General features: G+C 33.2%; 3 protein-coding genes across 8 annotated transcripts; 1 reads left to right on the top strand and 2 right to left on the bottom strand.

Annotated features, from left to right (window-relative positions):
* Positions 1 to 460: 460 nt before the first annotated feature.
* On the bottom strand, positions 461 to 8,925 carry LOC132282586 (probable galacturonosyltransferase 13). Its single transcript, XM_059784313.1, has 6 exons — positions 8,116 to 8,925; positions 6,578 to 6,633; positions 6,300 to 6,455; positions 2,516 to 3,106; positions 1,848 to 2,150; positions 461 to 1,571 (listed from the first exon to the last, which is right to left on the bottom strand). Exons 1-6 carry the CDS (start codon positions 8,324 to 8,326, stop codon positions 1,290 to 1,292), a joined length of 1,599 nt encoding a protein of 532 aa, XP_059640296.1. The 5' UTR covers positions 8,327 to 8,925; the 3' UTR covers positions 461 to 1,289.
* A 7,471-nt stretch (positions 8,926 to 16,396) lies between these two features.
* Positions 16,397 to 21,510, top strand: LOC132285947 (protein FAR1-RELATED SEQUENCE 5-like). Of its 5 annotated transcripts, none has more exons than XM_059788189.1 (5): positions 16,397 to 16,535; positions 17,296 to 19,682; positions 19,778 to 19,899; positions 20,242 to 20,323; positions 20,922 to 21,510. In XM_059788189.1, exon 2 carries the CDS (start codon positions 17,341 to 17,343, stop codon positions 19,609 to 19,611), a length of 2,271 nt encoding a protein of 756 aa, XP_059644172.1. In that variant the 5' UTR covers positions 16,397 to 16,535; positions 17,296 to 17,340; the 3' UTR covers positions 19,612 to 19,682; positions 19,778 to 19,899; positions 20,242 to 20,323; positions 20,922 to 21,510. The 5 variants fall into 5 exon arrangements, with proteins under 5 accessions (XP_059644172.1, XP_059644170.1, XP_059644168.1 ...); XM_059788187.1 differs by having other exon boundaries at positions 20,430 to 21,510; XM_059788185.1 differs by having other exon boundaries at positions 20,242 to 21,510.
* Positions 21,511 to 21,741: 231 nt separating this feature from the next.
* LOC132285948 (uncharacterized) lies at positions 21,742 to 24,062 on the bottom strand. 2 transcript variants are annotated; one of them, XM_059788190.1, is made up of 2 exons: positions 23,536 to 24,062; positions 21,742 to 22,359 (listed from the first exon to the last, which is right to left on the bottom strand). In XM_059788190.1, the coding sequence occupies exons 1-2, from the start codon at positions 23,905 to 23,907 to the stop codon at positions 21,805 to 21,807; spliced, it is 927 nt and encodes a 308-aa protein (XP_059644173.1). In that variant the 5' UTR covers positions 23,908 to 24,062; the 3' UTR covers positions 21,742 to 21,804. The 2 variants fall into 2 exon arrangements, with proteins under 2 accessions (XP_059644173.1, XP_059644174.1); XM_059788191.1 differs by having other exon boundaries at positions 21,742 to 22,356; positions 23,536 to 24,059.
* Positions 24,063 to 26,038: the final 1,976 nt, after the last annotated feature.

Here is a 26,038-nt window from a genome sequence, read left to right as displayed (position 1 = left end):
AAACGGCCACCTTCAAGTATCAGCATAGCCAAAACCTTGTTTGGACGCTACTACTAAATTAGATGGATTGCTTGTACATCATGAACTTAGCAAATCCCATAAACAAGAATCTTCTGTTAAACAACCATTATATGTGTTATTCAAATTCCTCGCTTTAGAGCAATGATACATCCTCCAAAATGTGGAGCATGCGGAACGGAGGATATGTGAGTGGAGGATGCGGAATGGAGGATATGTGAGTGCGGGTCATGACATCACCCTAACATTACGCTGTTGTGAGTGCGGGTCTTGACATCACCCTAACATTACGTTGTTCAGCCTACATCCTCCGAATTTGAACGATGTATCATCGCATGGGCTAGCATAACAAAATCAAACTACTCCCTTTGCAGGATAGTAAGAAACTTGGCTACTGATGATTAGTAGCCAATAAAACAACAACCAGAACATCAAGAAAGAATTAAGAAAAGAGAGAACTCAATAAATATAATTTCAAAGGGATAATAATATTGAAGTATCCAATCTGTAAAGACACAATAAAGTATACAAAGCTACATAATCATCCCGGTTTAAGTGGTGACAACACTCAGATGACAAAAATGGGAAAAAGAATTTTCTGCACATTTTTGAATGCTTCTCATGAATCATACAGAATAACAAATACGGTCATCTAACCTAAGAATAATTTCCCAACCCAATGGAACCTGTAACAGGGTAATCTTCACAAGCTACCACCTAGAGATCACCATGATAATATAGAAGGAAAAAAGAAGAAAAAATCGGGGTTGAAATAACAAGAACGTAAAACAAAATGATAAAAAGAGAAGGTTTCTGAGGCTAAATGGAACTAAAGTTGGGACCCTACAAAGGACCAGTTTCCTAGCGTCTCCTTGCACTGCTTGTATGATTATGGCATTGACGAAGTCATGTTTTATCTTGAGTGTATTCCACATTATTTTGTTCCAAGCACTAAGAATAGGCAAGACCACTCTCAGGAGGACCAAATAGTGTGTCCTCCCAATCAAAAAATACATATGACGGAATGGTATGATACAGACAGAGAGAACAATCTTATATGCCCGAGCTGGTGATGCAGGTCCTCTTCTTCGCAAGGGGACAGCAAGGAATTTGGACCTTAAATGTATAGCTTCCTGGCCAACCTTCTGTTTCTCTTCTCAAATGAATATTCACAAATTTTTTATCTGCAAAAAATACTTGAGCTAACCCCATAAGGCATTAATCTTCCGTCTTATCTTCTCTGCTTAAAATCTCCTTTGGTTGATTAACAACTACTCCAAGATGTGGCAATTCCTAATAAAATCATTGGAGTAGTTAACATATTTGGTCCAAAACGGCCGGAGATGCTCAAAGCCTATCTGCAACCATGGTTTTGCCTGGCCATTGTAGTGAATAACAGCAGCCTTTTTAACACTCTCAATGCTAGTTTTATTTTGGTAGCCCAAGCCAAGCATGTGCCAAGACGGGTCAATTGGGCGAACATGACCTTTAAATGCAATTAAAGCTGGGGGTAGAGTTCCAAGCTTCCACATTGTCATGTTTGATTTCAGATTCTGCAAGATCCCAAAATTATTATGCATCTGTGACTAGCTGACATTCCAATGTAAATTTGAAAAACCAAAAACACAAGATCTCTAAGTTTATCATTCCAGATAAAAATTTAGCTCCTCATTGAAAATTCTCTAAAACAAGAAACATTAAATAAGGAGGCAGGCCACAAACCTTAAAAGTGGAACAATTACAAAATAAGCAGGATATAATATTTCAGTTTTCAACTAGAGGAAAAAACACAAAAGTATTCAAAAGAGGGACAAGGAATTGGAATTTACCTCTTTCAGCCAGGCATGATAAGTGTCTCTTATGTTTTTCTTTCTCCATGCATGCAAGTCAAAGATGTTCATCCCGTACGCCCATGCACATTCCTCAGGGTCCAAGTTTTTTGCTATGAGGGGATGAGAAAAATTGAAGTAGTTGCTAAATCGTTTAGACATTACCCATGCATCTTCACCTTTACAAGTTTCTACAGCTCCATTAACCTTGCCCCCAAGGTCAATATCCCAGAGTGGAGACAGATCGCGCTGAACTACGACATCGTCATCTAAGAAAACCACCTTATCAAGTTCTGGGAACAGCTGTGCATTTCAAACATATAAGACCGTCAGTATCGTTATCCAAAAAGAAGTCTCAAAAGAAACAATAACAAAAGACAATGGCAATATCTCTATCATGGTTATTTTAGCCTTTAGGATAGGAACATAACAACCCAATGTTCAAGCCCCCTGGTAAAAAACCCACAATTCCACCTACACACGCCATAAGAGAAACGATCTTCTAGCAGGGTTCTCTTTGGGCATCTAAATAACCCTTAAAACGCACTGCCTCTAATATGAAGCACTGTTTTATTATTTTTTTTCATTTCTTTGGAATAAAAAACATTTAATGTGCTTGGATGTCCACCAACAAATGAAGGGAGATCTATTATATCAGATCTGATTACCTCTGGTAAATATATTCGAAGATGGTTGAGCAACGAAATGTACTTTGGGCTTCTAGCCTGCAATTTTGAAGCAAATATTCGAGGGGTAATCTCACTGAGATTGGCCCCCGCCACATGATTGCCATGGTAGTAGTTCCTGACCACATTATGGTTTTCTACAGCTTCAAGCACAGGGACATTCTCTCTTGTTAACCAGTCAAATTGATGCACACTTTTTACCTCAAGAATAGCAGGAGAGACAGAATTCAGAGCAAACCATGAGTGCATGCCTGCATAAGTTTTCTTGTCAGTGATGACATGGAAGACTATCCTCTCAGGGTTAAGAGATGACTGGACAGTGGAAGAGACCACGACAGAAGCAGCCAGAATATTATCAGTTGACAAGACAAAGTGATGGTAAGAATTGTCAGTAAGCAAAGGGAGGGATTCTGGTGAAGGCAACTGTTTGCGAGCATGAGCATTAGATGAGTACTCATCGGTCAAACGCAAAGAGAGACAGTGGATGCCTTTCGGAATGGAACTAGCTGCAAAATGTTTGTTCATCAGTTCTGCAAATTTTGATTCCCTGATCTCCCTTTCAGATCTCTCCATCTGTGCACCAAAAAAATAAATAAATAAATAAATTATTTAGTTGAAACAACAGCTGCAAAACATAATCAGCCCCACAAAAAACAAAGGACATTAACACCGTTTTCTTTTGCTGCAAAATTAACACAATATACATCATCAAACATCTTTATACCCTCATGTATGCATGCAAGCACAATGAGCAATGAGCTACTATGTAAGAATCTGTGCTGCATGGACCCAAACATGAGATTTGGATCTCATACAATAGAGTCCACGAACAAAAGCCCTTTTAATCTATGAAACTATAAGCTGTCTATCATATAAGCTTGACTAAATGAAAAAATTACTTTGGTTAAATTGTTTCCAATTTTATAAAAAATCTAATTAATAAAAAAAACTATAGGTGAGAGTTTTAGAAGTATTAATTAATGTATCTACACTGTCCATATTACTATACAAATGAAAGAACGGGAGATGGTATGGCCTTCCTTGCATTTCCGAAAATGGCCCTGATTTACCTTTTCTCAAAGACCTTAGAGAAAGAGGTAAATAAGCCGCTGAATTGAACTCCAACTCCCTTACCCCAAAACCAATTACTGTGCCATGTTTCTTGACTCTGCACCCCCTTCCAGCACACACAAACATTCAGCTAGGATAATGTCATTGAAAGTGGAAGAACCATTTAAAAAAACTATCTATATTAATGTATAATTAACATAGGCTCTTTGATAGATAATCTGATGCTCCTGATATTTAGAATAATTTTCCATGAATCTACCGTTACATGCATCTATTCAAGATATGTTGTTGTTCCCTCTGCTTGTATTGGTCCCATCAGCCCTACTTACTTTGTTCGTACATTAAATTTCTCCTAATTTGATGAATTTGGTATGAATTTGTGAAAGATGCAATTTTTTCAGTTTAGATAGCTTATTTCAGAATATATATGGAATTTTAACATAAACATATTTATTCATCTTTGCAAAGACTTATCTTAAGTATTTCACTTGTTAAACAGCTCCACGAGGATTCTTTGGGACAAAAAATAAGATGACATATTCTTTTCCACACAATGAATTCAATTCTAATATGGTTCTAAACTTGAGTCACATATTTCCAAATTAAATATACTGGTGATATCTAAAGATTCAATTTATCTTTCTAAAGTTTATAACAGCATGTATTACTTATGTATTTAAATTTATTTTATCTGGTAAGTAGCATGGATTACTCATTTCTCATTTACTTCTTTAATCTTTTTGGCTGTCTAACACCCATCTCCTTTTTGCCTTGACAATGGACAAAAAGAAGTACCAAGCAAAGTGTTTTCCAAAATCATTTGGAGTGGGCTTTTCTCTATATTTGGGGTTTAGAACTCAGGGAGGGACACAATAACTGCTAGTATGGGGTGCCCGATTTAAGAGTCAAAGTGGTACAGATCATGGTTCCTTGAGGCTTATTCTGGTGTTTGTGGAAGGAGACAAATAAAAGGTGTTACTTTTATATTTGTTACTTTTACATTCTGTTTTCTGACTAATTCCTTTCCTTTCATAGTTTTCTTTCTGACTAATTTTTTTCTTTGTATCAACTTCTAGTGGCAAACTAATACAGGAAGAAAGGAAATAGAACTAAAAAAGGCCTTGATGACTCTTAACAATCTAAATGTACGTAGAAACACATTATTATTGAATGTATTTGTGAAATGCAAATCTTTTTTAAAAAGTTAAGTATCACCATCATTGACATGTATAGAACTCTAAAACAAAAGCCATTTAGTTCCTTCTTTATGGTTCAGATGTATAGAGCACAACATCTAGTGAAACCGTACGACAACATCTAGTGAAACTGTACGACAACATCCACTCTCAATGCTAGCTCTTCTAGTGAAACTGTACGTCGTACACCAGCAAAATATAATTTTTATTAAGCAAATATTATACATAAGGCTCAAGGAAATTATTTATAATTTAAGCTTAAATATTGGATAGGATTCGTATCAAAATCATAAAATGTTAACAATGGGACAGACATGAAGTACACTACAAAAAACTGCTTCAAGAAGGGGGAGGCAAAGAAAGGGATTAAGGGGAGGGCAAAAGATAAAAAGTAAATATCTAATCATATTAACCAATAATTATCTAAAGCACCCGACCTAATCATATGTAACAGCAGAAAGTTTGTCTAACAAGTTCAAGTGTGCAACTCAGTATAACTTGTTTCCTTAAGAAAAGCAAGCAAGAAGGAAAGCATAGATTGTTCAAATTGCAGGACTGATGTTCTATGTGGTTTAACTGTTAGCATATAACCAAAAACCATAATCCATGCTTATAATTTGAGCTGGGATGTTTGTCACCTCATCCCTCTTTCTTTCTTTGTAATCTTATTTGCATTTTAACAAGTGTTAATAAGGTAGGTCACCTCCCAAGAAATATAGATACCTCAAAAGAATACTTAAAAAGTTACAAAATATTCCAAACGGAATGTTCAAATCTAAGCACCAAGTCATGCCAATTCCTATCTAACCCAAACAATGAATTAAATTAGGACATATATTAACCATTCAACCAATGACGCATAAAATGTAGATCATTTAAGAACACGGAACCGGAATTAGAAAATAGTTCACCAAAGAACTTTAAACATAAAAAGTTATGGCTATGCAAATATGGATTACATACTTGCAGTGTATTGAGGTAATCTAAATTCAAAAAAAATTCTATGCAAACAATTATTTATAATATTATTACTGAAAGGCACAAGGTTTCTATATACTATAAAATTTTTGTTAAACTAGACTTATCAAAAAAAAAAGTGTTAAACTATAAGTTATTATGCAAAAATAAAAATTTAGTGGTAACCTATACAAGTTCAGTTAGTGACGTAGTATGGACTTTTCTTTGACTCTTCTCTCAATAATTTACTATAACTCTATTCATTTTTTTTTTTTTTTTTTTTATGTTTCCTTTTACACAAAAAAATAAATAAATAAATAAATAAAAATAAGAACAGATCAAAGGAAATATTTTCTGGATCACTGATTTAGTGCTTAGAAATAAAATGTACCATATTCTGTGTGGTGCTTTCTGACTTTCTTAAAGTTAATCACTACAATATTAGTGTTTGCCTAATAACTCTTATTCCAACCAATTCCAAAATAAGTAAATAAACTAAATATAAAAAATAAAAATAAAAATTGCTGTAACATGCCACATACCATTCCCTTTAATATCAAAGCAAATTCCTCTGCACTATACTTGTTATTTTTCATTTCAGAAACCAGTTGACTAAATGACTCTGGCAGATTCAAGTTATCTGGGATTTTCTTGTCGTTCACTTGATGGAGGACCTTGTAAAAATCTGTAACAAGACCCTGCAGCAGCGCAACCATGACACATGCTAAGCTTTTGAAAAAATATTGAAATAAAAAATTAAAATGAGCAATTGGATAGCAAAGAAATAGACTACTACAGATAGAATGAAAGTATTATTTACCCCTGATTTTTCAACCCTACCAAGAAACCTTGGTCCCAACCGCCTGCCTAAACAACCTGAAGCAGAGAGAAGGAAAAGAAAAAGTGAATGAAACCATTGGTTCACAATTGATTAAGAACTTTTTATAAAAATGCCAAAAAGAAAAAAATGGACACAGAGAGAGAGAGATTAAACTGGTTTAAACACAATATAAATACAAGAGGTGGGTTGTAAAAAAGAAAAAATACATATAATGCAAGAACGAAATTATCAATTCCATAACAATCCGGCAAGGCGGCAACAAAACAAACAGCATCAAGAAAATATATATATATAAAATAACATGCTCCTGTATTAACAACATATAGAGGATAAAAGTAGGCTGCAAAAATCAACACAAGTTTACCATATAAAATCCACTAACTAGGAATACCAAGATTCTATATAATCCCAGAAAATTAGTCAAGGTTATGTAATATTGGTAAAGAGTAAAACCAAATGTTTGGGAAAAGAGTAAAACCAACCGCTGAAACAGGGGAGAGGAAACAGAATCAAAGGGGAAGAATAGCCATTTCAAAGACCCAGCAAAACCAAAATGAAGAAATTTATATATAGTATTGATGTGAAGCCAAGAAAATTACAACAATCACCATATAAATGTGGGATTGATTCAACCCAATTCTCTATCCTATCACTTCTAGCTTAGTTAAAGCAATAACAGAAACTGAGTGCACATCCAAGCAACAACTCATTACCACTAGAAAACTATAAGAAACATAAAAGGCCAACCAAATAATATTTTGTCATCCGCTTCTAAGCTTAACAGAAACAACCAGGGTATGATAGAAAAGAAGAATTCAATTACTAGCTTGATAATTAAACAGTAATTCCCTTATCTGCCTAGCCAGCATCCAAAACAATAACACGTTTATTTCTTTCAGTAATTATCATTTCTTAATCAACAAAGGTTTTCTTCGTTGGTGCGACATAAAAAATTCAATTGTGATAAAATTTTAAAGTGATAACCAAGAATACAACAACAAAAATCATTATAAACCGCAGACATTAAACTACCAAATATTTCAGGATGATTAAGTTAGATTTTGCAATCCTGCATCATATAATATACTATTGCCCATACTGAAGGAATAAAAGAAATCCCAATTCAGATTTAGGTTCAGTAAAATTAATATAACTCGGATCTCTCATGATGTAAACAACTGCAATAACCTGATCAACAAACCAACTTTCAAAACCAAACATCCCCACCCACCTCCATCCTCCCCAAAACCCATAAACAACATACCAAAGAAAGAATCATACTAATTACACATCACAAAAACAATAGATTGCATAAAGACCGACATTACTGTCTTCCCACAACATATTACAATAACCCAATCATATATATCATGTAATTACAATAAACCAATATAAATCAAATTGAGATCTCTGTAATACAATTAGAAACGAAACAATCTATCTCGACCCGCAATCGTATATATAATAAATGAATTAAATAAATCAATATTGCAGAAGAGGGGAAGAGATTTGAGTACCAATTGAGGAGCAGTCGTTGACACCTTCAAGAGTAACAAGAGCAGTGAGAATGAAGACGAATGGCAACAAGAAAGCAAGGATGAGGATTGTGTGGAAGAGTGTACGGTAAGAGATGCGGCGAGCTGCGACCTTGATCTTCATCAAGTCAATAAACCCATTGCTGCTCGATATCGTAATGCTTCTCATACTAGGTGAGAAGTGAAGCTGCATCGCCGCCTCTGCAGCCCCTCCTCAAAACCCTAGAACCACCCTGACCGCCCCAACCCTCTTCTGACCCCTCCCCCGATATTCTCACCATCAGATCCACCACCGCAATCACACCAGATCGAAGACTCCGACTCAATCGAATTCGTTGCTTGGGGCCTTCTCGGAGACCAATGCATTGGAGATAATAATTACAATCTTTCTTATAATTCTAAATACGCATATACAATACAACATACATATATCTTTATACTTTATACGAATTGATTCAGCTACAAATACAAATCAATAATCACAGATTGTGTTGTTATATCGAAATTGCTTCTCTCTCCTCGAATCGGAAGAGTGAATGTAGAGAGAGAGGGGGAGAGAGACAATCGTATCTGCTTATTTTGTGTATTTTCACTAGTTTTGTTTTGCCGACGCTGATCGGACCGATCTAATTTACTTTTTCTCTGGAAAATTAAAAAAAAAAAAAAACAAATTAACAATAATTATGATTTTAGTCAAAACCGTGTGGTGGCAGAGAGAGAAAGTGATTGGTTTAGAGAGAGAGGGAAAAATGAAAATGAGTTGAAGAGACAGAAAGAGGAGAGAGAGGGAGGAGAGAGATAGTAGCTTGACCTTGAGATTGTGGGTGAGGTGGAGAAAGGGAGGGAGTAAATTGTACCTAAATTTAGAGGGTTATACCCTATGTTTGTGGGGAGGCTTTTGGTTGATAGAGGATGAGATTAGACTAGTTGTTTTTAGTTTATTAAGTTTAATTATGGATTAAGAGGTACATAGTACTGAGGGAGAGTGGTTAGTGTAGTTAATCTTAAGTATCAAAACATAATTTACTTCCTTCGGAAATTTTCTTTATATGGTATTAATCTTTGTTTTTATATATGGGGAAAAAAATGTTATGGCAATGTTGAACAATGATATAATTAGTAGGGCAAACACAAGCTATCTTATAGCCAATTAGCCTTATTTATAAGTTTATTCGTTTAAATAATTCATTTTCTGATTTCAAGTCGTACTTATAGGTTGAACTCGGATTTGCTATCTAATTTATGAACTATTGAAAATAGTTTGTTGAGTTTCAATTCAACAACAACTCAGATGACCACATGTCATTATAGGCACTTGTACTCTCGACCTTTTGTTTTAAAAGGCTATAAAATATTACGAAGTTACGAACTTTATTTTTATTTTTTTTAAATGAGATTATAGACTGAAGTTATGATAATAGTAGGACAATTTGTTTTTTGTGACATTTTTTAATTAAAAAAATTAACTTTTTATCCTTAATTAATCCATTTTGTTATGAAATTTGTTGCATTACAAGTCCAAAAGAAACAAATGGAAAATAATTATTATAATGATAATAGTAATAAAATAATAGTTTAAAACAACATGTAATAAAATTGGCCTGTTTTCTATTGTTGGCCTTCTCAAAAATCTCATACCACATTAAAGCTAAAAAAAAAATCCTTCTAGTCTCCCACGGCCCCTCATCGAGCACCTAAATATGGTGATTAATGTCACCTCCTCAGTATATTATTGTCATCATCAAGTTAACAAATGAAGAAAGAAAAATACCACTCTATTTATACAATATAATATACTGAGTATATTATTATACCATTCAATTTTACCTTTCGGAAGAAATTAAAATACCTTTTTTTTTTCTTTTTTTTCCTTATTTTTTTTTTTTTACTTTAGGAAATAAATCATTCCAACTCTAGTAAGTCTTATATATCATTTGTTCTTCCCTCCATAGCATTTGTTCTTCATCGGCTCCAAATCTTATCAAAAGTTGAAGGATTATTCGTAAGATAATTTACCTTTTAATCGAAATAAGAATTTATTTTTTAATTATTCTTCTTCTTATCTGCAACTTTTCATGTAGTTCTTTATTTGTTCTGCATGTGGATTTTTTTCTTTTTTAGAATTTTCTTTATTAAGGATGTTCAAATTTCAATCAACTGGCCCATCAAGTAAAAGTCAAATTTATTAAATAATAGATATGTTGTATATGGAATTTGTATGTATATATTAAGGAAAATAATTCTTGCACCGAATAATTGCATTAAATTGGTAAACCTACTATTTTAATTGGTCAATTATGCAACAAATAAGAAAATAGAGCCTTCCACTTAGTTGTATTTAGTATAAATAACCAATTAAAAATTATTAGATTAACTAATTTACTGCAAATATTCAGCTCACATATATTAAAAGTTTGATAAATAAGAATTTAACGTCAAGTCAATTTTTTTTTACCCCAAACCAATCCAATGAGAAAATAACTGGAGTCCGGAGATGATTTTTTTCCCAGTAAAGCGTGTTGGACTCGTGTGCCCTGCCTTCTTAACCAAAGATTGGCAATCTCTTGGCTGTCATAGGCATCTGCCGGTTAAAGGAATAATGAGCCTGTTTTAAGAACATTAAGAGTCACTTTTCTATATATAAAATAATAAATAAATAAATAGACTAGGTGTAGATGATTGATGTGAAATTGTGAACAACCAAACAAAACATCAATTAATCACATTTGTATGCTTTTATTGTGCAAACTAGTGTCACAGATAGTTGCCTTGTTAGACTTCGTCAAATTAATGTGTCATATGTATTTTATATGCCTAATCATTCTAACCTTTATCTCACGCGTATAGACTAGAGAGTTTAACAAGTAAAATTAAAATTGTATGATAGTATTAAAAAATTGATCCCATCAAACTATTATTTAAACCTTCAACTGAAATCTATCTCAACTCCATTTTTAGATCAAACTCTTTTTAATATATGTAAAAGCTGCATTTGTATCTAGTTTAAAAGTTTGAATAAAAAAAAAAAAATTGTTGTTTTCAGTTAACAAAAAACTCGAGTATTGTTTTTGTCTCGAAATAAATTGTTCAAGAGTGTTTCAAATTAAAAATTATATTAATTGATAAACAAACACAATTTTTTAATAAAAAAATTGCTACTTTTTCAAATAAATGGGCAAAGAAGAAAGAAAAAAAAAAAATCATTGCAAAATTATATAATAATCAATTAATAATATAAGAAAGATAAATAGTTAACCAATATAAAAATTAAAAGTTATTTGGTAATATTTTCATTGAATACAGTTGAAAGTCTTTGCATTAAATTACACCTATGTATTCATAAAATTTAGGCCTGGTGAAAAAAAAGTTACATTACTATAAGTGCAAAAAGAAAAAATTTAAGAAGCAAGAAAAAAAAAATTAATAGAGAAGAAGAAGAAGAAGAAGAAGAAGAAGAAGAAGAAGAAGAAGAAGAAGAAGGAAAGAAAAATTATAAAACATTGAATGGAAAAAATATAGTCTAATTGAAGAAGGAACATTTAGCTCTTTTTTAAAAATAAAATTTAAGTGTGGTGAAAAAAAAGTTCTATATTACAAGTGCAAAACAAAGAATTTTAGGAAAAAAAAATTAGAATCTAATTGAAGAAGAAAATTCAAATTTTTTTAAAAGGAAATTAAAGGAATCTAAAGACTAAAGATAAAAGAAATTCAAAGTTAAAGATAATTTTAGAAAATAAAAAATTTAGAGGGGCATTATATAGAATTTTTTCTAAATGTATAGAAGAAAAAAAAATACCATGTACATATAGTTGGTGGAGACCAAGGGCTTTGTGTCTCAGTAGTATCTCCTCTACCTCCCAAATTGGATGATAAGGGTTTAAGTCTCTAAATGAACGAAAAGATGTGTGAGTTTATTACTAATGAAAATCATAAAATCCCCAATACTATCATTTTTTTTATTTATTTTTTTTTTATTTTATCATAAAATTTCAACTTTTGACGTTAACCTAACGCGTTGTCTTCACATGCATTGGCAATCAAATTTTAGTGACAAAACTACTTTTGCAAGAACATGTGCCAACCATGTGCTATTAATTTTTAGGGTTAAAAATCATAAAACCCCACTATTTTCAAAAATTTGATCATAAAACCTTAACATGTTTCTGAAAACTCTTATACTTTAAAAAAGTGATCACATTACCCTAATATCCGTATCCAACCCGTTCAAGGGGTTATAAAATAACAAATTTAACCTTACTATTTAATGTTATATTAAAAACTAATTTTTTAAAATTACAAAAATACCCTTTAAAATAAAAAAAAAAAATTATGTGAGAGAGAGTGTGTGTGGTGATAATTTTAGAGAGATAAAGGGATAAAAAGAAGATTAAAGGGTATTTTTGTAATTTTAAAAAATAATTTTTGTTTTTAATTTAACATTAAATAGTAAGGTTAAATTTGTTATTTCATAGCCCAGTTAACGGGTCGGACATAAATATTATATAGGATTTTCAAAAACAAATTGGGGGTTTTATGATCAAAATTTAACAGTAGTGAGGGTTTTATGATTTTAACCCTAATTTTTATTTTTATTTGTTTTGTGCAAGAGGATAATGTTGTAATTTGTAAAATATGATTTTTTTTTTTTAATAAAATGGTATATCATAACGATTCATTGACAGAATTGAGGTAAAAGAATAACTTTGTAATACTGTTAGAGTATCTCCAACTGTTGTGTATATTTTTTTTTGTGTAAATCTAATATGTCATAATGGATTTATACAAAAATTTTGAATCATTTAATTTTAACTCCAACGGTTATTTTATACCTTTTATGTAAAAATCAATCATGTGTCATGTCAGGACCCACATAATATACGGTTGATTCTTTAATGGAATAAGAAAGAGGGATGAAAAAGGAAATATATTGATTTGGCCATGTAAATAGGTTGTGTATTTTACACAACCCTTTTACACATTAGTGATGTGGCAATGTAGATTAACAGACTGCTGGAGATAGAAAAAATTTATACATCATAAGTGGCAGCATATATTTTACATAAAATGATACTTTAACATGTCGCTAGAGATGCTTTTATAAACAAGTTGGGATTTTATGATTAAAAAAATGATAGTATTGGTAGTTTATTATTTAGTCCAAAAATAATATATATATATATTGTTGATGGAGCGAGGTCGGGGCATGTGTCCCTCTGAGTCTTAATTGACTAATTGAACTAAGCACGCCCGCACATGATACCAAGTCTAATCATATATGAATGGAAACATAAGATTTGTATAACCAATTCCAAATGGGTCTTAATTGGCTAATTGAGTTAAGGACGCGGGCACATGACACCAAGTCTAATCATATATGAATGGAAACATAAGATTTGTATAAATTCCAAATGGTTTCATGACACCAAGTCTAATCATATATGAATGGAAACATAAGATTTGTATAAATTCCAAATGGTTATAAAAATGACTTGACTATAATAGTTGTTGTTGCTATCAATGCCAATCATATTGGTCAATCAAAATTACACCCCAATCTTGTATCATCTCAAACTCGGAGCTAAAATTAACTAATTGCATAAGTAAGGAATCCCTATAACCCTAACTTATTAGGGGAGTTATTTTTCACTAGGTTAGGCGGTTAAAGAATAAATCAATACACACAACTCTTAATTTATGCATAATCAAAGGAACTAAAGAGTTATTTTTCACTAGGTTAGGCGGTTGAAGAATAAATCAGTACACACAACTCTTAATTTATGCATAATCAAAGGAACTAACTTTTTAGGTAGCATAGGGTTGTGGTTTCTGTTTGAACATGTTTACATTTCAAACAAATATAATACTAATTACTATTCCATACTTTTTAATTTAATATTGGCAAAACATAAACAGATTGTAATGGGCTGCGATTATTGTATTACAAACAACATGTTCTTTGTATGATAGCTGGTTATGAGGCAAGAGGTGTGAGGTAAACCTCCATTTCAGATCTCATATTCTATATAACTTTTTATTTATTTTATTTTTAGCACATATTCTTCTGTACAAGTCTCTGACTCACACATAACACAATATGTGGGGCCTTGATAGAGCATATCTTAAATGGAAAAACAAACCAGTGGCACATGGTTTGTTTCAACTATTTGGAGACAACGGCATGAAGTAAATAATTGATTGATTCATAGATTCCTTTATTTCACAGGGTGGAAGGTCACTACAACAACAGTTGTCCATTTCAAGCCCCACTTGCTACATCCTCTTAACTGTCACAATCAATTGTTGTTTCAGATTTCCTTTCTCTCATTTTTTTATGCGTAATAAGAACAGCATGTTCTACTCATAGTTTTATGTATTTATCTTGTGTTCTACTCATAGCTTTATGTATTTATCTTTTTGTCTTGGAATGTTGAGCAAGTGTCTTTTATTTTTTTATTTTTAAATAATCAATGTATAAAAATGATTTAATTTTTCTAAATTGTACTTTGATTTCGGAATACTTCCCAGGTATGAGAGAATTTTTATTTTTTATTTTTTTTTAAAATTTTAGAGACATTTATTTTGAAATAGTGGGAGTGATTCAATACTGACATGATGATAATAATAATAATAATAATAATAATATCTTTGTCCAAATGATAACAATAACAAAAGTAATAATGTTATGTTTGGCAAAACCGAATAGGAGATTTGAATTTGAGATTAGAAAAAATGTAATATAAAAATTGAACTAAACTTTCTTCCATTCCAAATGTGACGCAACCATTAAAAAAGAATTATTCTTTATTTTTTTTTTTTTTTTAGAAGTATGTCTCATCAATGCATATGATTTGAGGGAGTGAAGAGATCAATCATAGTAATATTTTTAGACTTGAAAATTTTATGTACATTTAAAAATATAAATATATAAACTAAAGCACTTTTTAAAAGTAGTGCATGATTCATGGTCTAAGACTTGAAAATTAAATGCATTGCTCTTTTTATTAACAATTTTTTTTTTTTGCTAACAAAACTTCTGCACCTATTTGAGCATCATATCAATAGTTACAGTAGTCCTACCTCTATAGAGTGATGGATGTTTGAATTGGTGACTTTCAAGTCACAAATTACGTGTAATAATGGTAAAATAGTTCTAACTAACTATGTAATAAAATTTTAAAGTTGTGAAATTATATATATAAATAACTTAGGATTTAGAATAATTTGATAATTTCTCAGTGAATGTATATTCTAAATATTACTATAAATATATTATAAAATAACTGCATAATCTAACACATGTTTCATAAAAATCCAAATTAATTCAAAACAACACTAACACAATTTAAGAATTTAGTTGTTATTCTTGTAACTTTTTTGCACATTTAGGTTACAAAATAAAATTATTTACATATTGCCATATACATAGAAAATGGTATTCTATACAATTATAATTGAACCAAATTATAATTGAAGATAATTGACATTTACTTTCAAAACATTTTTATGCCTCTTTACAATTGCAATCAGGATCGGCTCTGAGCATAGGCGAACTACGCAGTGGCTTCCAATATGAAAAGGGCCTCATATTTAAGGCATGTGCTAAAAAAAAAAATTCTCAGCCAATCATAAAAGTTTATCATTAATACATCAAATTTCTTTGATCCATTGAAAAACCAATCATAAAAGTTATCATTAATACATCAAATTTCAATAATATGTGTGTGTGTGTGTGTGAGAACAAAGAAAAAAAAAGAATTGTAAAAAATAATAAGGTAATGAAAGAAGCGATCTATAATATTCACACACGGCTTATTAATTATGTTTTTCCTTGTTAATTTCTAATGATATTGCCGCCTACTCAATGACACTCTTAATATATAATTTTTTTAACAGACCTGATAATCAAATTTTATAAAATAACAATATTATCTTTTTATGTATAAAATATAATATGATTATAATATAAAATGCATTATAGGCTTTTCTCATTTCAAGTCACTTTTTGGTCGCTATGAAACAAAATTATGGAATGTGAAAGTAATCATTTATAATTTGTCCAGACTTAAGGAAGGTGGATGTAATTTAATTTTTTATTTTTTTTTCTTTCGTAAATTTAATGCATGGTAGATATTATGCTATAAGATACAAAACTCCATCTATGGAGCATAACATCAACCTAGAGTCAAAATATCAGCCGTTGGATGAGCATAAAAGTATAAGCAAAATAATCCAAGGGATTTGTGAGGTTTCATATACCATCTGAAAGAGAAGGGATAGCATACTTTCTGTCCTCTCGTGGCTTATCGTCCTCGTCCCCCACCTTCTCTCTCTAGTTCACTCTTTCTCTCTCCTCTCAACGGTTCGTTCTGTGAGGAGAGACGTCAGTATATAAGCGCACGAAGGTAATCCTAAAACCTCTCTCATTTGTCTATGATGTCTATCGCAATTGGCAACTTACGGAAAATTAAGAGAAAGAGGAAACCCTAAATTTATAGGTCTAATTCGATTGCTCCTTGGAATAACTTGAACATTTGTTTGCTTACTTTTTGTTTGTTCAGTGTAATATATATATATATGTGTGTGTGTGCATACATAAATATGTATATCATTTGGGGGAAGGAGGATGGTGCTGAGTGAGCTTGTACTGGTTTAGAAAAAGCTTTTCAATTGTGTTGGGACACATTTGACTGTTTTTATAGTGCCAGTCTCATGTATTGCAAAGAAGATTTTTGCTTTCTTCCTCATTTTAGCTTCTAGTTTATTGCTGAAAGCTCTAAATATATGTAGATAAAAGTGTGTGCATTTGTGTATTATGGGGTGTTTATTGTGACAACTTATTTTATATTAATCAATATTCACTATATTTGATGAACTAAAGTTAAAATCGTTTCACTAAATGCATTTTTTTGGGGGTTAATATCGATAAATTTCGTTAACACTTAAAGAGTAAAATGCATTACTGTAATTTTTAGCTTAATGCTACAAAAAATATGTGGTAGCGATGAGTTATTTTATTAAGTAATCAAATTTTGTCAAATAGTGCAAAATGGTGTGTGGTTTACTCAATGGATTACATGATTCAGTAACCTCAATAAATTATAGAAGTAAGAAATTAGAAATGAATTTCATTAATTTGATGCTGAATTTTTTTGATGGTCTCAGTGTATGAACTTGATTTTAGCAACAAGATTAACTTAACAAAAGAGCATGGAAGAGGAACAGGCAAAGGAGGTTGTAGAACTAGTGGATTCTTATGTTGGTTTGGAAGAGGAAGGTGATGCATGCTGTGTTGTAGAGGATGTTGAAGCTTCTATGGATCTGGATGATGAAAAAAGGGAAGATTCTTTGAATTTTGAATATTCTAATCATCTAGGTGGTGGACTTATGGAGCCAACCTTGGACATGGAATTCATTTCTGAGGACGATGCAAGGAATTTCTACAATTCGTATGCTAAACAAACGGGGTTTAGCATTCGTGTGAACTCTTATTACCGTTCAAAAAAAGATAACTCAATAATTTCTCGTGAGTTTTGTTGTTCTAAAGAAGGTTTTCGCCGTGACAAGCGTGCAAAAAAGATAGACTCGGGAAATAATACTAAAAGGAGGTGTGCCCGGCCAATCACAAGGGAAGGTTGCAAGGCACTGATGACTGTGAGGAGACGGGACAATGGGAAGTGGTATGTAGCAAAATTGGAAAAAAACCATAATCATGAGCTAGTGACTCCAGCAATGCGGCATTTTCTCCGATCTCACAGGCAGGAAGCTGATTCAAATAAAAGTTTGAGAAACTCATTTAGTCCCCCTGGAATGGACTCAAGTACTAGCATGAATATCTTAACCGAAGATTATGACAGTTTTGGCAAGATGGTATATACACCACAGAATCATGTCAACTATATTGGAAGAGGAAGGCTAAGCACTTTTGGTATAGATGCCCAAAGTCTTCTGGGTTTTTTCAAGATTATGCAAGCAAGTGATCCTGCATTTTATTATGCAATTCAAGTTGACGAAGAAGACAGGCTAAGTAGTGTCTTTTGGGTTGATACGAGGTCAAGGATTGCTTATAATTGTTTCTCTGATGTAGTAGCGTTTGATACAACTTACCAAGTGAATCAGTATAAAATGCCCTTTGCACCATTTACTGGAGTAAATCATCATAAACAGTCTGTGTTGTTTGGCTGTGCATTGCTTGCAGATGAGTCAGAATCCACATTCATTTGGCTATTTACAACTTGGCTTGAAGCAATGTCTGGACTGCAACCAGGCTTAATAATAACTGATTATGATGCAGCCATAAGCAAAGCAGCACAGAGGGTCTTCTCTGAATCAAGCCACTGCTATTGCAAGTGTCACATCATGAGCAAAATGGCAAAGGAAATGGGACACACATATAGCGCACTTCCGAAGACATTTCAAATGGAACTTGATAAATGCATTAATAAGAGCGAGACACCTGAAGACTTTGAATCTGCCTGGGATTTGCTTCTTGATAAATACAACCTCAGAGGAAATGAATGGCTTCAATCTCTTTATATTGATCGCAAGCTTTGGGTTCCAATATACATAAGAAACACGTTTTTTGCAGGAATGTATGCTACCCAGCGAAGTGGAAGTGTGAATTCTCTTTTTGATGGCTATGTGAATGCAAGAACAACCTTACAAGATTTTGCTGAACAGTATCAGAAGGCCTTGGATGATCGATATGAAAAAGAAGCAAAGGCCGAGTTTGAAACATTTTACACCAAACCAATTTTAAAGACGCCACTTCCTATAGAAAAACAAGCAGCAGAAGTTTACACAAGGAAAATGTTCACCATATTCCAGGATGAAATTTTTGAATCTCTTGTTCTTGCTGTGAAATTAAGTAGAGATAATGGAGAAACCAGCACATACGAGGTAGCAAGATTTGATGAAGGACATAAATTGTACTTTGTTGATTTTAATCTTTCTGTGCAAAGAGCAAGTTGTAGTTGTAAGAAGTTTCAGTTTGAAGGAATCCTCTGCAGGCATGTAGTAGCAGTATTTAAGGCAACAAATATTTTTATGCTTCCACCATATTATATATTGAAGCGATGGACCAGAAGTGCAAAGGATGAGGTCATGTTGGATGTACTACCCTGTGTTGAGATGCAAGGTAATTCCCAAAGAGGCAAGAACTCGCTATACAATATCTTGTATCAAGAAGCCATTAAATGCGTGGAGGAAGGCATGGCATCCGACCACAGTTTTAAGGTCGCTATAAGTGCCTTGAGAGAGGCTAGGATCAAAATTCTTGGTGCAAAGAAAATTCCCATCAATAACCCGAAGGTTGAAACTGTGGCCAGCACAAGCCATCAAGATGAGAACAACACAACTGGAAGTCAAGTAGACAGTTCTCCAATTCTGGTAACTTCGCTTGATCCCCATACAACTCAAACAAGAGGATCTTCAACTGAAAATAATATATCATACCCCGGAGTTTTCATCAAGCAAAGCTAGGCTATGCTCAAGATGTAATTGCTCATGATAGGATCGTGGGAGTTGCTCTTTTGGGCCCAAACACTATTGTGGTAAGTTTAGAACCTTAGGTTCTAATATTTACAGTTTTACATCCAAACTCAAGTATCTGCTTTTATTATTTACACATGGCTATTTCTCTCTCTAGGAGGACCATCAGAACTAGAACTTTTCTACTTAGCAACTCCATTTGGGACGGGAGTCAACATTCCTCCAAACTGAAGGTCTTCCCATTGATGTTTGTTGATCATGTCAGCCTCTTTCTATAAGGTAAGATGTATATATTTTATTCAAGGTAAAGAATTCTTGGGGATATGAGTTTCATATAAATTGTTTTTGTTGGCTAATCGGCTTTGATGTGAGATATATCTGGCTTCTGAAGGCCTGAAATACTATCTAATAAACATATTATTTCAGAAAATATGTACTTATTCATACACACCTTATGTTCATGTGAATCATGTTGAAGAATTGGCGCACACTTGAACATAAGGTGTAGATCGCTGTGGTGATTATGGCTGTGACATGGTTTTATTACATTAGTTTTTCTTCCAACTGACTTGGTACTTATATTGTAACTGGTTTTAAGTATAGTTAAAATGGTTTTTGCAGTGCTGATATTTGGTTTTGATAGCCTGTAGCACTATTTTTGGAAGAGTCATCTTTGCCTTAATAAGCACTGCAAAACCTGTTTGTAAGTGGTTGAGCTATTATTTATTTTATTTTTAATTATTATTATTATTTTTTTGGTCAAGTATGTTGAGTAAGTCAATGAGTTTTATTTCGCGATCTGTATGAAGACTTCAGTGAAGAATATGATCAGCTCATCATGAAGATTTCTCAAGATCAAATGGTAAGGTATATGGTGAGTAAGTGCATAAACACATTAGGTTAATAAAATTGTATTGAGCTGACCATACACCTAGATTATGGGGTCTATTGGAAACTAGGTGTTTTAATATGTTTTTGGACTTAAAGGCGTGATGGGATCGATCCCTCAATTATATAGTGATCGATCGACGCACATTGAAGTTTGAGGGATTGATCCCTCCCTCCTAGTGAGCAGTTGATCGCTCCCAGTCCAATGAGCTGCCAAGTTAGAAAAGGCTTTTAAAACCTATTTTGATCGAAATTAGGGTTCCAAAACCTTGTTTAAAGCCTGTAAAGGATTTATACACATAAAAACTTGGACATGAAAAATTGTACACAGATTCTCAATTACACTTTTTTAGTTCTCACAGTTATGCTTGTTAATACACACATTTCATGAGTTTGAGTGTTCTCTTTACCAGACATGCCCTTTGTGGTTTGGGTGAACTTTGCTTTGTTTGTGGTTGGACACACACTTCTGTGAAAAGGGACGAGACAATGGGTCTGGTTTATTGTTGTTGATGGTCATGGCAGTATTGGAACTGTTGTTTTCGTTGGTGGGTCTGAAACTCTGAGCTGGGCACTGCAGTATGGTGTTTGGTGCGGGTGAAGGCTGTGGGGGTGTGTATTAGTGTTGGGAAAGCAGAGGCGGGGTTCAGGAGGAGGGTGGAAAAGGCGAGAAGTTATGGATTGGGGATCTCCATCCTCTCTAGTAAAAGCTTTTGTATTGTAGTTTGCTGAGCATATATGAAGTAAAGGTGGTGCAGTGCTGCATCCTAGCAGTAAATGTGTTGTTTTGAGTGTTGCATTGATGATCACTGGTGTTGCATCCTCAAAGTAATGATGTTGCAATTTGGATTCTCGTAATAATGGTGTTGCACTTGTAGAGGTAGCAACAGGTGGTGGGTGAGAGGATTCTGAATTTGTTATTCCCTATATATATATTTTTTAAATGTAATTTACACATGTTTATGTTTTTATTTGTTATGACGATCTTTTTTGTTCATAGCCTCCGTGACCTGTAATTTCTACGCGCATTGGCAGCACACAGACTCTTTGTATCAGTTTTTTGTATTTAATAACAATACCTAATATTTTTGTTGACAATGGCATCCAGTCGAGTTATGGCTTAAAAAATAAATATTTTGACCACGAACTGGATGTTTTTATTTTAACAGTATCTAACACCAATATATGGTATGGGGCACAAGGAAACCGTAAGCAAACATAGAAACAAAAAGGTGAAAAAGAAAATTACCACTCTTACATTAAATTTTTTCTTTCTTTCTACACTTCACTTAATCTTTAGGTGGCCGTAGGCAGTCCTGTTCCGGCTGCTTGTTTCTTCATCATGGATACATGCTTCTGTCCTCCAAGATGATATCTAAATACAGTTTCGCTATTGCAGACCACATTACATAACATGCAAGTCCTCACGGCATAGGCTGCCGCCCCACCTTCCAAAACCTTCCTTCTCTTTGTCTCTAAATCCTCCGGCTCAGCTGGCGCCTTTGTTTTCTGGCTACCAACGGCTTTTCCATTATAGGGGTTTTCTTGGGGGCCGATAGCTGGATTTTTTGACGCTGCCAATGCACCAGGTGTAGGTGCAATTGCTTCTTTCAGCTTCTCCATGTTGTGTTTGTGTTTCTTTCCCAATTTATGCTGCTCAAGAACAGCTTGACTGTTGCAATCTATCTTGCAAACCTCACACCATGAAGATTGTACAAGCTTTGTTTTCTTCGGTCCCCTCTTCCAAGGGCCAATTCTCTGAGGCTGAACGATTGTATTTGTCCAGAGTGTGTAGTTCTGATGCGCAGCCACTAACTGCTCTGTCCCAGCTGTAGGTATTGTCACACCCTGCTAAGGAGGTGTGGGACATATGATTATGAATGAAATCAAAGTACACAAATTCATGCAAAGAAATCTTTATATGTAAAGCAAAAAAAACCAAATAATCAATAGCAAGTTACCAAGGCCTGCTTGGTTTACCCTTAACAATTTTCTGTAGTATGAGAACTGAAAATAAAAAAAACTGTCAAAAAAAAAAAAAAAAATCTATTTGGTTGACAATTTCTGAAAATGGATGGAAACTCTAGAGGCAACATCAATTCACCACATCAAAAATCCTCCCAAAAACTAATTGAGGATCCTGTCCACTTGATTTATTGATGATTCCACGGACGGAACTCTAAAAATAGTTAGTTTTTTTTTTTTTTTTCAAGTTCATGAGAACTATTTTTAGAGAACTGAACAAACCAACCCTAAAATTTTGAGGGAAGGGTAATACGAATACCAACAACTACAAAAAGAAATGACAAGGTATCATGGAGAAAGTTCTTTTTTCCTAGTAGTTGTGTGTGTGTGTGTGTGTGTTTTTTTTTTTTTGGGGGGGGGGGGGGGGGGGGCTATTTTTAGAGAACTGAACAAACCAACCCTAAAATTTTGAGGGAAGGGAAATACGAATACCAACAACTACAAAAAGAAATGACAAGGTATCATGGAGAAAGTTCTTTTTTCCTAGTAGGTGTGTGTGTGTGTGTGTTTTTTTTTTTTTTGGGGGGGGGGGGGTCATGAACTATTTTTAGAGAACTGAACAAACCAACCCTAAAATTTTGAGGGAAGGGTAATACGAATACCAACAACTACAAAAAGAAATGACAAGGTATCATGGAGAAAGTTCTTTTTTCCTAGTAGTTGTGTGTGTGTGTGTGTGTGTGTTTTTTTTTTTTTGGGGGGGGGGGGTTGGGGTTAGAAAAAAACATGCTTTCATATACAAACTCTATAGGAACAAATGACAAGAGTCTTCACAATGTGATGTTCTCGAATTTCTGGTGAGTGATGATTAATTATACTATATTTAATACTATTAACTGGAAAAGTTTTATAATTTAATTTCTAAATATTATTTGAATTAGTTTATGCAAAATCATGGAACTTAGTGGTATTGTATACAGATGGAGCAATTGGGTATTGTAGTATTTTATATAAATTTGCATAAAAATGAAACAATCTTCCGAGACCCAAATAATCACTTACAGTCGCGTAAGTATTCGCCCCATATTGCCGAAGAATCACCTCCTCAAGCGCCCAATTCTGCAGAGAAGCGATGGCAGTTGGGTCCTGATAATCTGAGGACGGTACCACCACCGTGCCGGCATCAACAGTCTGATGCTGAGCATAATTCACACTGGAGTTCAATTGGTGTAGACTAGGGCTAGGGTTTGGGTCAATTGGTATACTAGGGTTAGGGTTAGGGTTAGGGTTAGGGTTAGGGTTTGGGGAATGGTGAGGGTAGTGAGAGGAGAGATAATGGGTAGTGTGGATATAATGAGAACATGGCTCATTTGGAAGAGCGATAGGGTTTTGTGGTGGATTCTGTGGGGTTTGAGTCCAATTGGCGTAGTCCATGGAAATGAGTTATACCATATTTCATGCAGGTTTAGAGAGAGAGAGAGAGAGAGAGAGATTTCTCTCTCTAAAAGCTCTGAGCAGACTCCACTGCTTTCTGCTGAAGAGAGAGAGAGTGCGACACCGAGACGTATGAATTCAGACTTGAGAGAGATGTTCAAAAATTGTTCATCCAACTGAAAATTGGCCCAATAGCAATGTTTCTATAGGCCCTCAGCCTCAAAGACTAGTTAAACAATGCACACACATTTTATACCCTTGATGGCCCAAGTGAGTTTCATTTTCGACCTTCATGGGCTTACAACAAAAACTGGTGGTGACTTTTGTGTATTTTATTTTATTATGTGTTTGTTATAGCGGTTCACATATAAAAAAAAAATAATAATAAAAAAAAAAAATAATAATAAAATAAAATAAAATAAAATATTTTCTTTTATTTATATTTTTTAGTTTTTGGTAAGGGTTTAGGTTGATGTTAAAGTCGAGTTCATCGGCTGGGTGTATAAAATAACTTGTTGAAAATTGATGAATAAGTTATTTTTGTTTGGTTTTAATATTTTTTTTTTCGTAAATATTTTACGACAACTAAACACCAAAAAATACAAAAAAATATTTTACATTCAAACAAATAGAGCCGTAATCAAGAAAATTTTAATTAAAATTTTTTTTGACATGCTTCTTACAACACTCCATAATCTACCACCTATCCCACATGTACCGGACATACAGATACTGGCATCATCAATAACACGAGATACTTTCCTTTGCATGACAACATACTTTGCTAGCTCATGAACACTTTTTATTGCAGTATCTACTGCTCCATGACAGTTGCAAAGTGTAGTGCTGAGAAAACAGAAATTGAACTGAATGTTTCAAAAATGATTCTTTATGGAACAGAATGTTTCATAATGAAATGCAGAGAGTTCACAACTCCCCACGGAGTTCTTTTCAAAAAAAAAATAATAATAATAATAAATAAATAAATAAAGAAAAGAAAAGGAGAAGGAGAAGAAATAATTACCACCAAATTGAAATAAAATGAGAAAAAAATTAATTAAAATGATTTGGACATGTGAAAAAAAAACTATTATAAGTATCGGTTAAAAAAAAGTGACACAGTAAGAAAATAGAGTAAAATAGAGGAAGAGAGCTTGTGGTCGGTGGTCCAAAAATGAAGGACAAAGAAAAGGAATGGGCCAAATGGAGACACTTTTTGGTATTTAGAACTCTCTAGACTACTCCATGAAGCTAAAATGATGAAAATGCCCCTTGAACTTCTTTATAACCTCAACCTTGCCATAAAATATCCCCCTCAATTCAACACCACTAATACAACATACATACATGTATAAATATACAACTACACATATGAAATACCGATAACGCCCCTCGGGGCCCGCGTGGCATGCAAAACGAGGCAAGGATTAAAATACCTCTAGAAAAATCAAATAAATTCTAGAAATTAGAAAATAGGAAAAATCGGTAACGTTACAAAGAAGAAGAAGAAATAATTACCACCAATTTCGAAATAAAATGAGAAAAAAATTAATTAAAATGATTTGGACATGCGCAAAAAAAACTATTATGAGTATCGGTTAAAAAAAGTGACACAGTAGAGTAATGCTAAGGAAGGAGAAGATTAAATTAGTTAACTGTGTTCATGTAACCAATTTCAAGTAGGTCCAAAAAAAAGCTACATTGAGTTGAGTTAAATTGATTTCAAAGATATGATAAGAAGATGTATTAATCAATAAGTCCATATAAATAAATAAATAAATTGTTACCTCCAAAACTTCAACTGAATGATGTATTTAATCAATCTAAATTAAGGAATCTCAATCCTCTCTAGTACATTTTTGTATTTTGTGTATAATTAAATTATGCATGTAACGCTATACAATAATATAAAATTGAGGATTTAACAATATAAAAATATTGCATTGTTAATTGGATGATGTTACATCTTGATGTTATATATTGCATAAATGTTACATTGTCAAATTAAATACATGCACAAGTGTTACATAACTTTAGTGTCTTTAAAATAGCGTGTTTACTTAATCCTGTGCTCTGTATAAGACCTGCTGCCTATCAAGGAGTGTTCTACAAATGCAGCCACATTCCGTGC

The sequence above is a fragment of the Cornus florida genome, unplaced genomic scaffold (genome assembly GCF_030987335.1).
Source record: "Cornus florida cultivar Cherokee Brave unplaced genomic scaffold, ASM3098733v1 CherokeeBrave_3.0.0_Hap2_Chr11, whole genome shotgun sequence".
Lineage (NCBI taxonomy): Eukaryota > Viridiplantae > Streptophyta > Magnoliopsida > Cornales > Cornaceae > Cornus > Cornus florida.
This window is presented reverse-complemented; position numbering and strand designations above follow the sequence as displayed.

What these genes read in the sequence shown, in the direction of transcription:
- LOC132282586 (XM_059784313.1), bottom strand. Translation starts at nt 8,326, where the DNA reads ATGCAGCTTCACTTCTCACCTAGTATGAGAAGCATTACGATATCGAGC. An exon ending in CAACGACTGCTCCTCAATTG is followed by an intron (nt 6,634 to 8,115) that starts GTACTCAAATCT and finishes TCTCTGCTTCAG; the next exon opens with GTTGTTTAGGCAGGCGGTTG. An exon ending in CTTTGATATTAAAGGGAATG is followed by an intron (nt 3,107 to 6,299) that starts GTATGTGGCATG and finishes TTTGGTGCACAG; the next exon opens with ATGGAGAGATCTGAAAGGGA.
- LOC132285947 (XM_059788189.1), top strand. Translation starts at nt 17,341, where the DNA reads ATGGAAGAGGAACAGGCAAAGGAGGTTGTAGAACTAGTGGATTCTTAT.
- LOC132285948 (XM_059788190.1), bottom strand. Translation starts at nt 23,907, where the DNA reads ATGGACTACGCCAATTGGACTCAAACCCCACAGAATCCACCACAAAAC. An exon ending in GGGCGAATACTTACGCGACT is followed by an intron (nt 22,360 to 23,535) that starts GTAAGTGATTAT and finishes ACACCTCCTTAG; the next exon opens with CAGGGTGTGACAATACCTAC.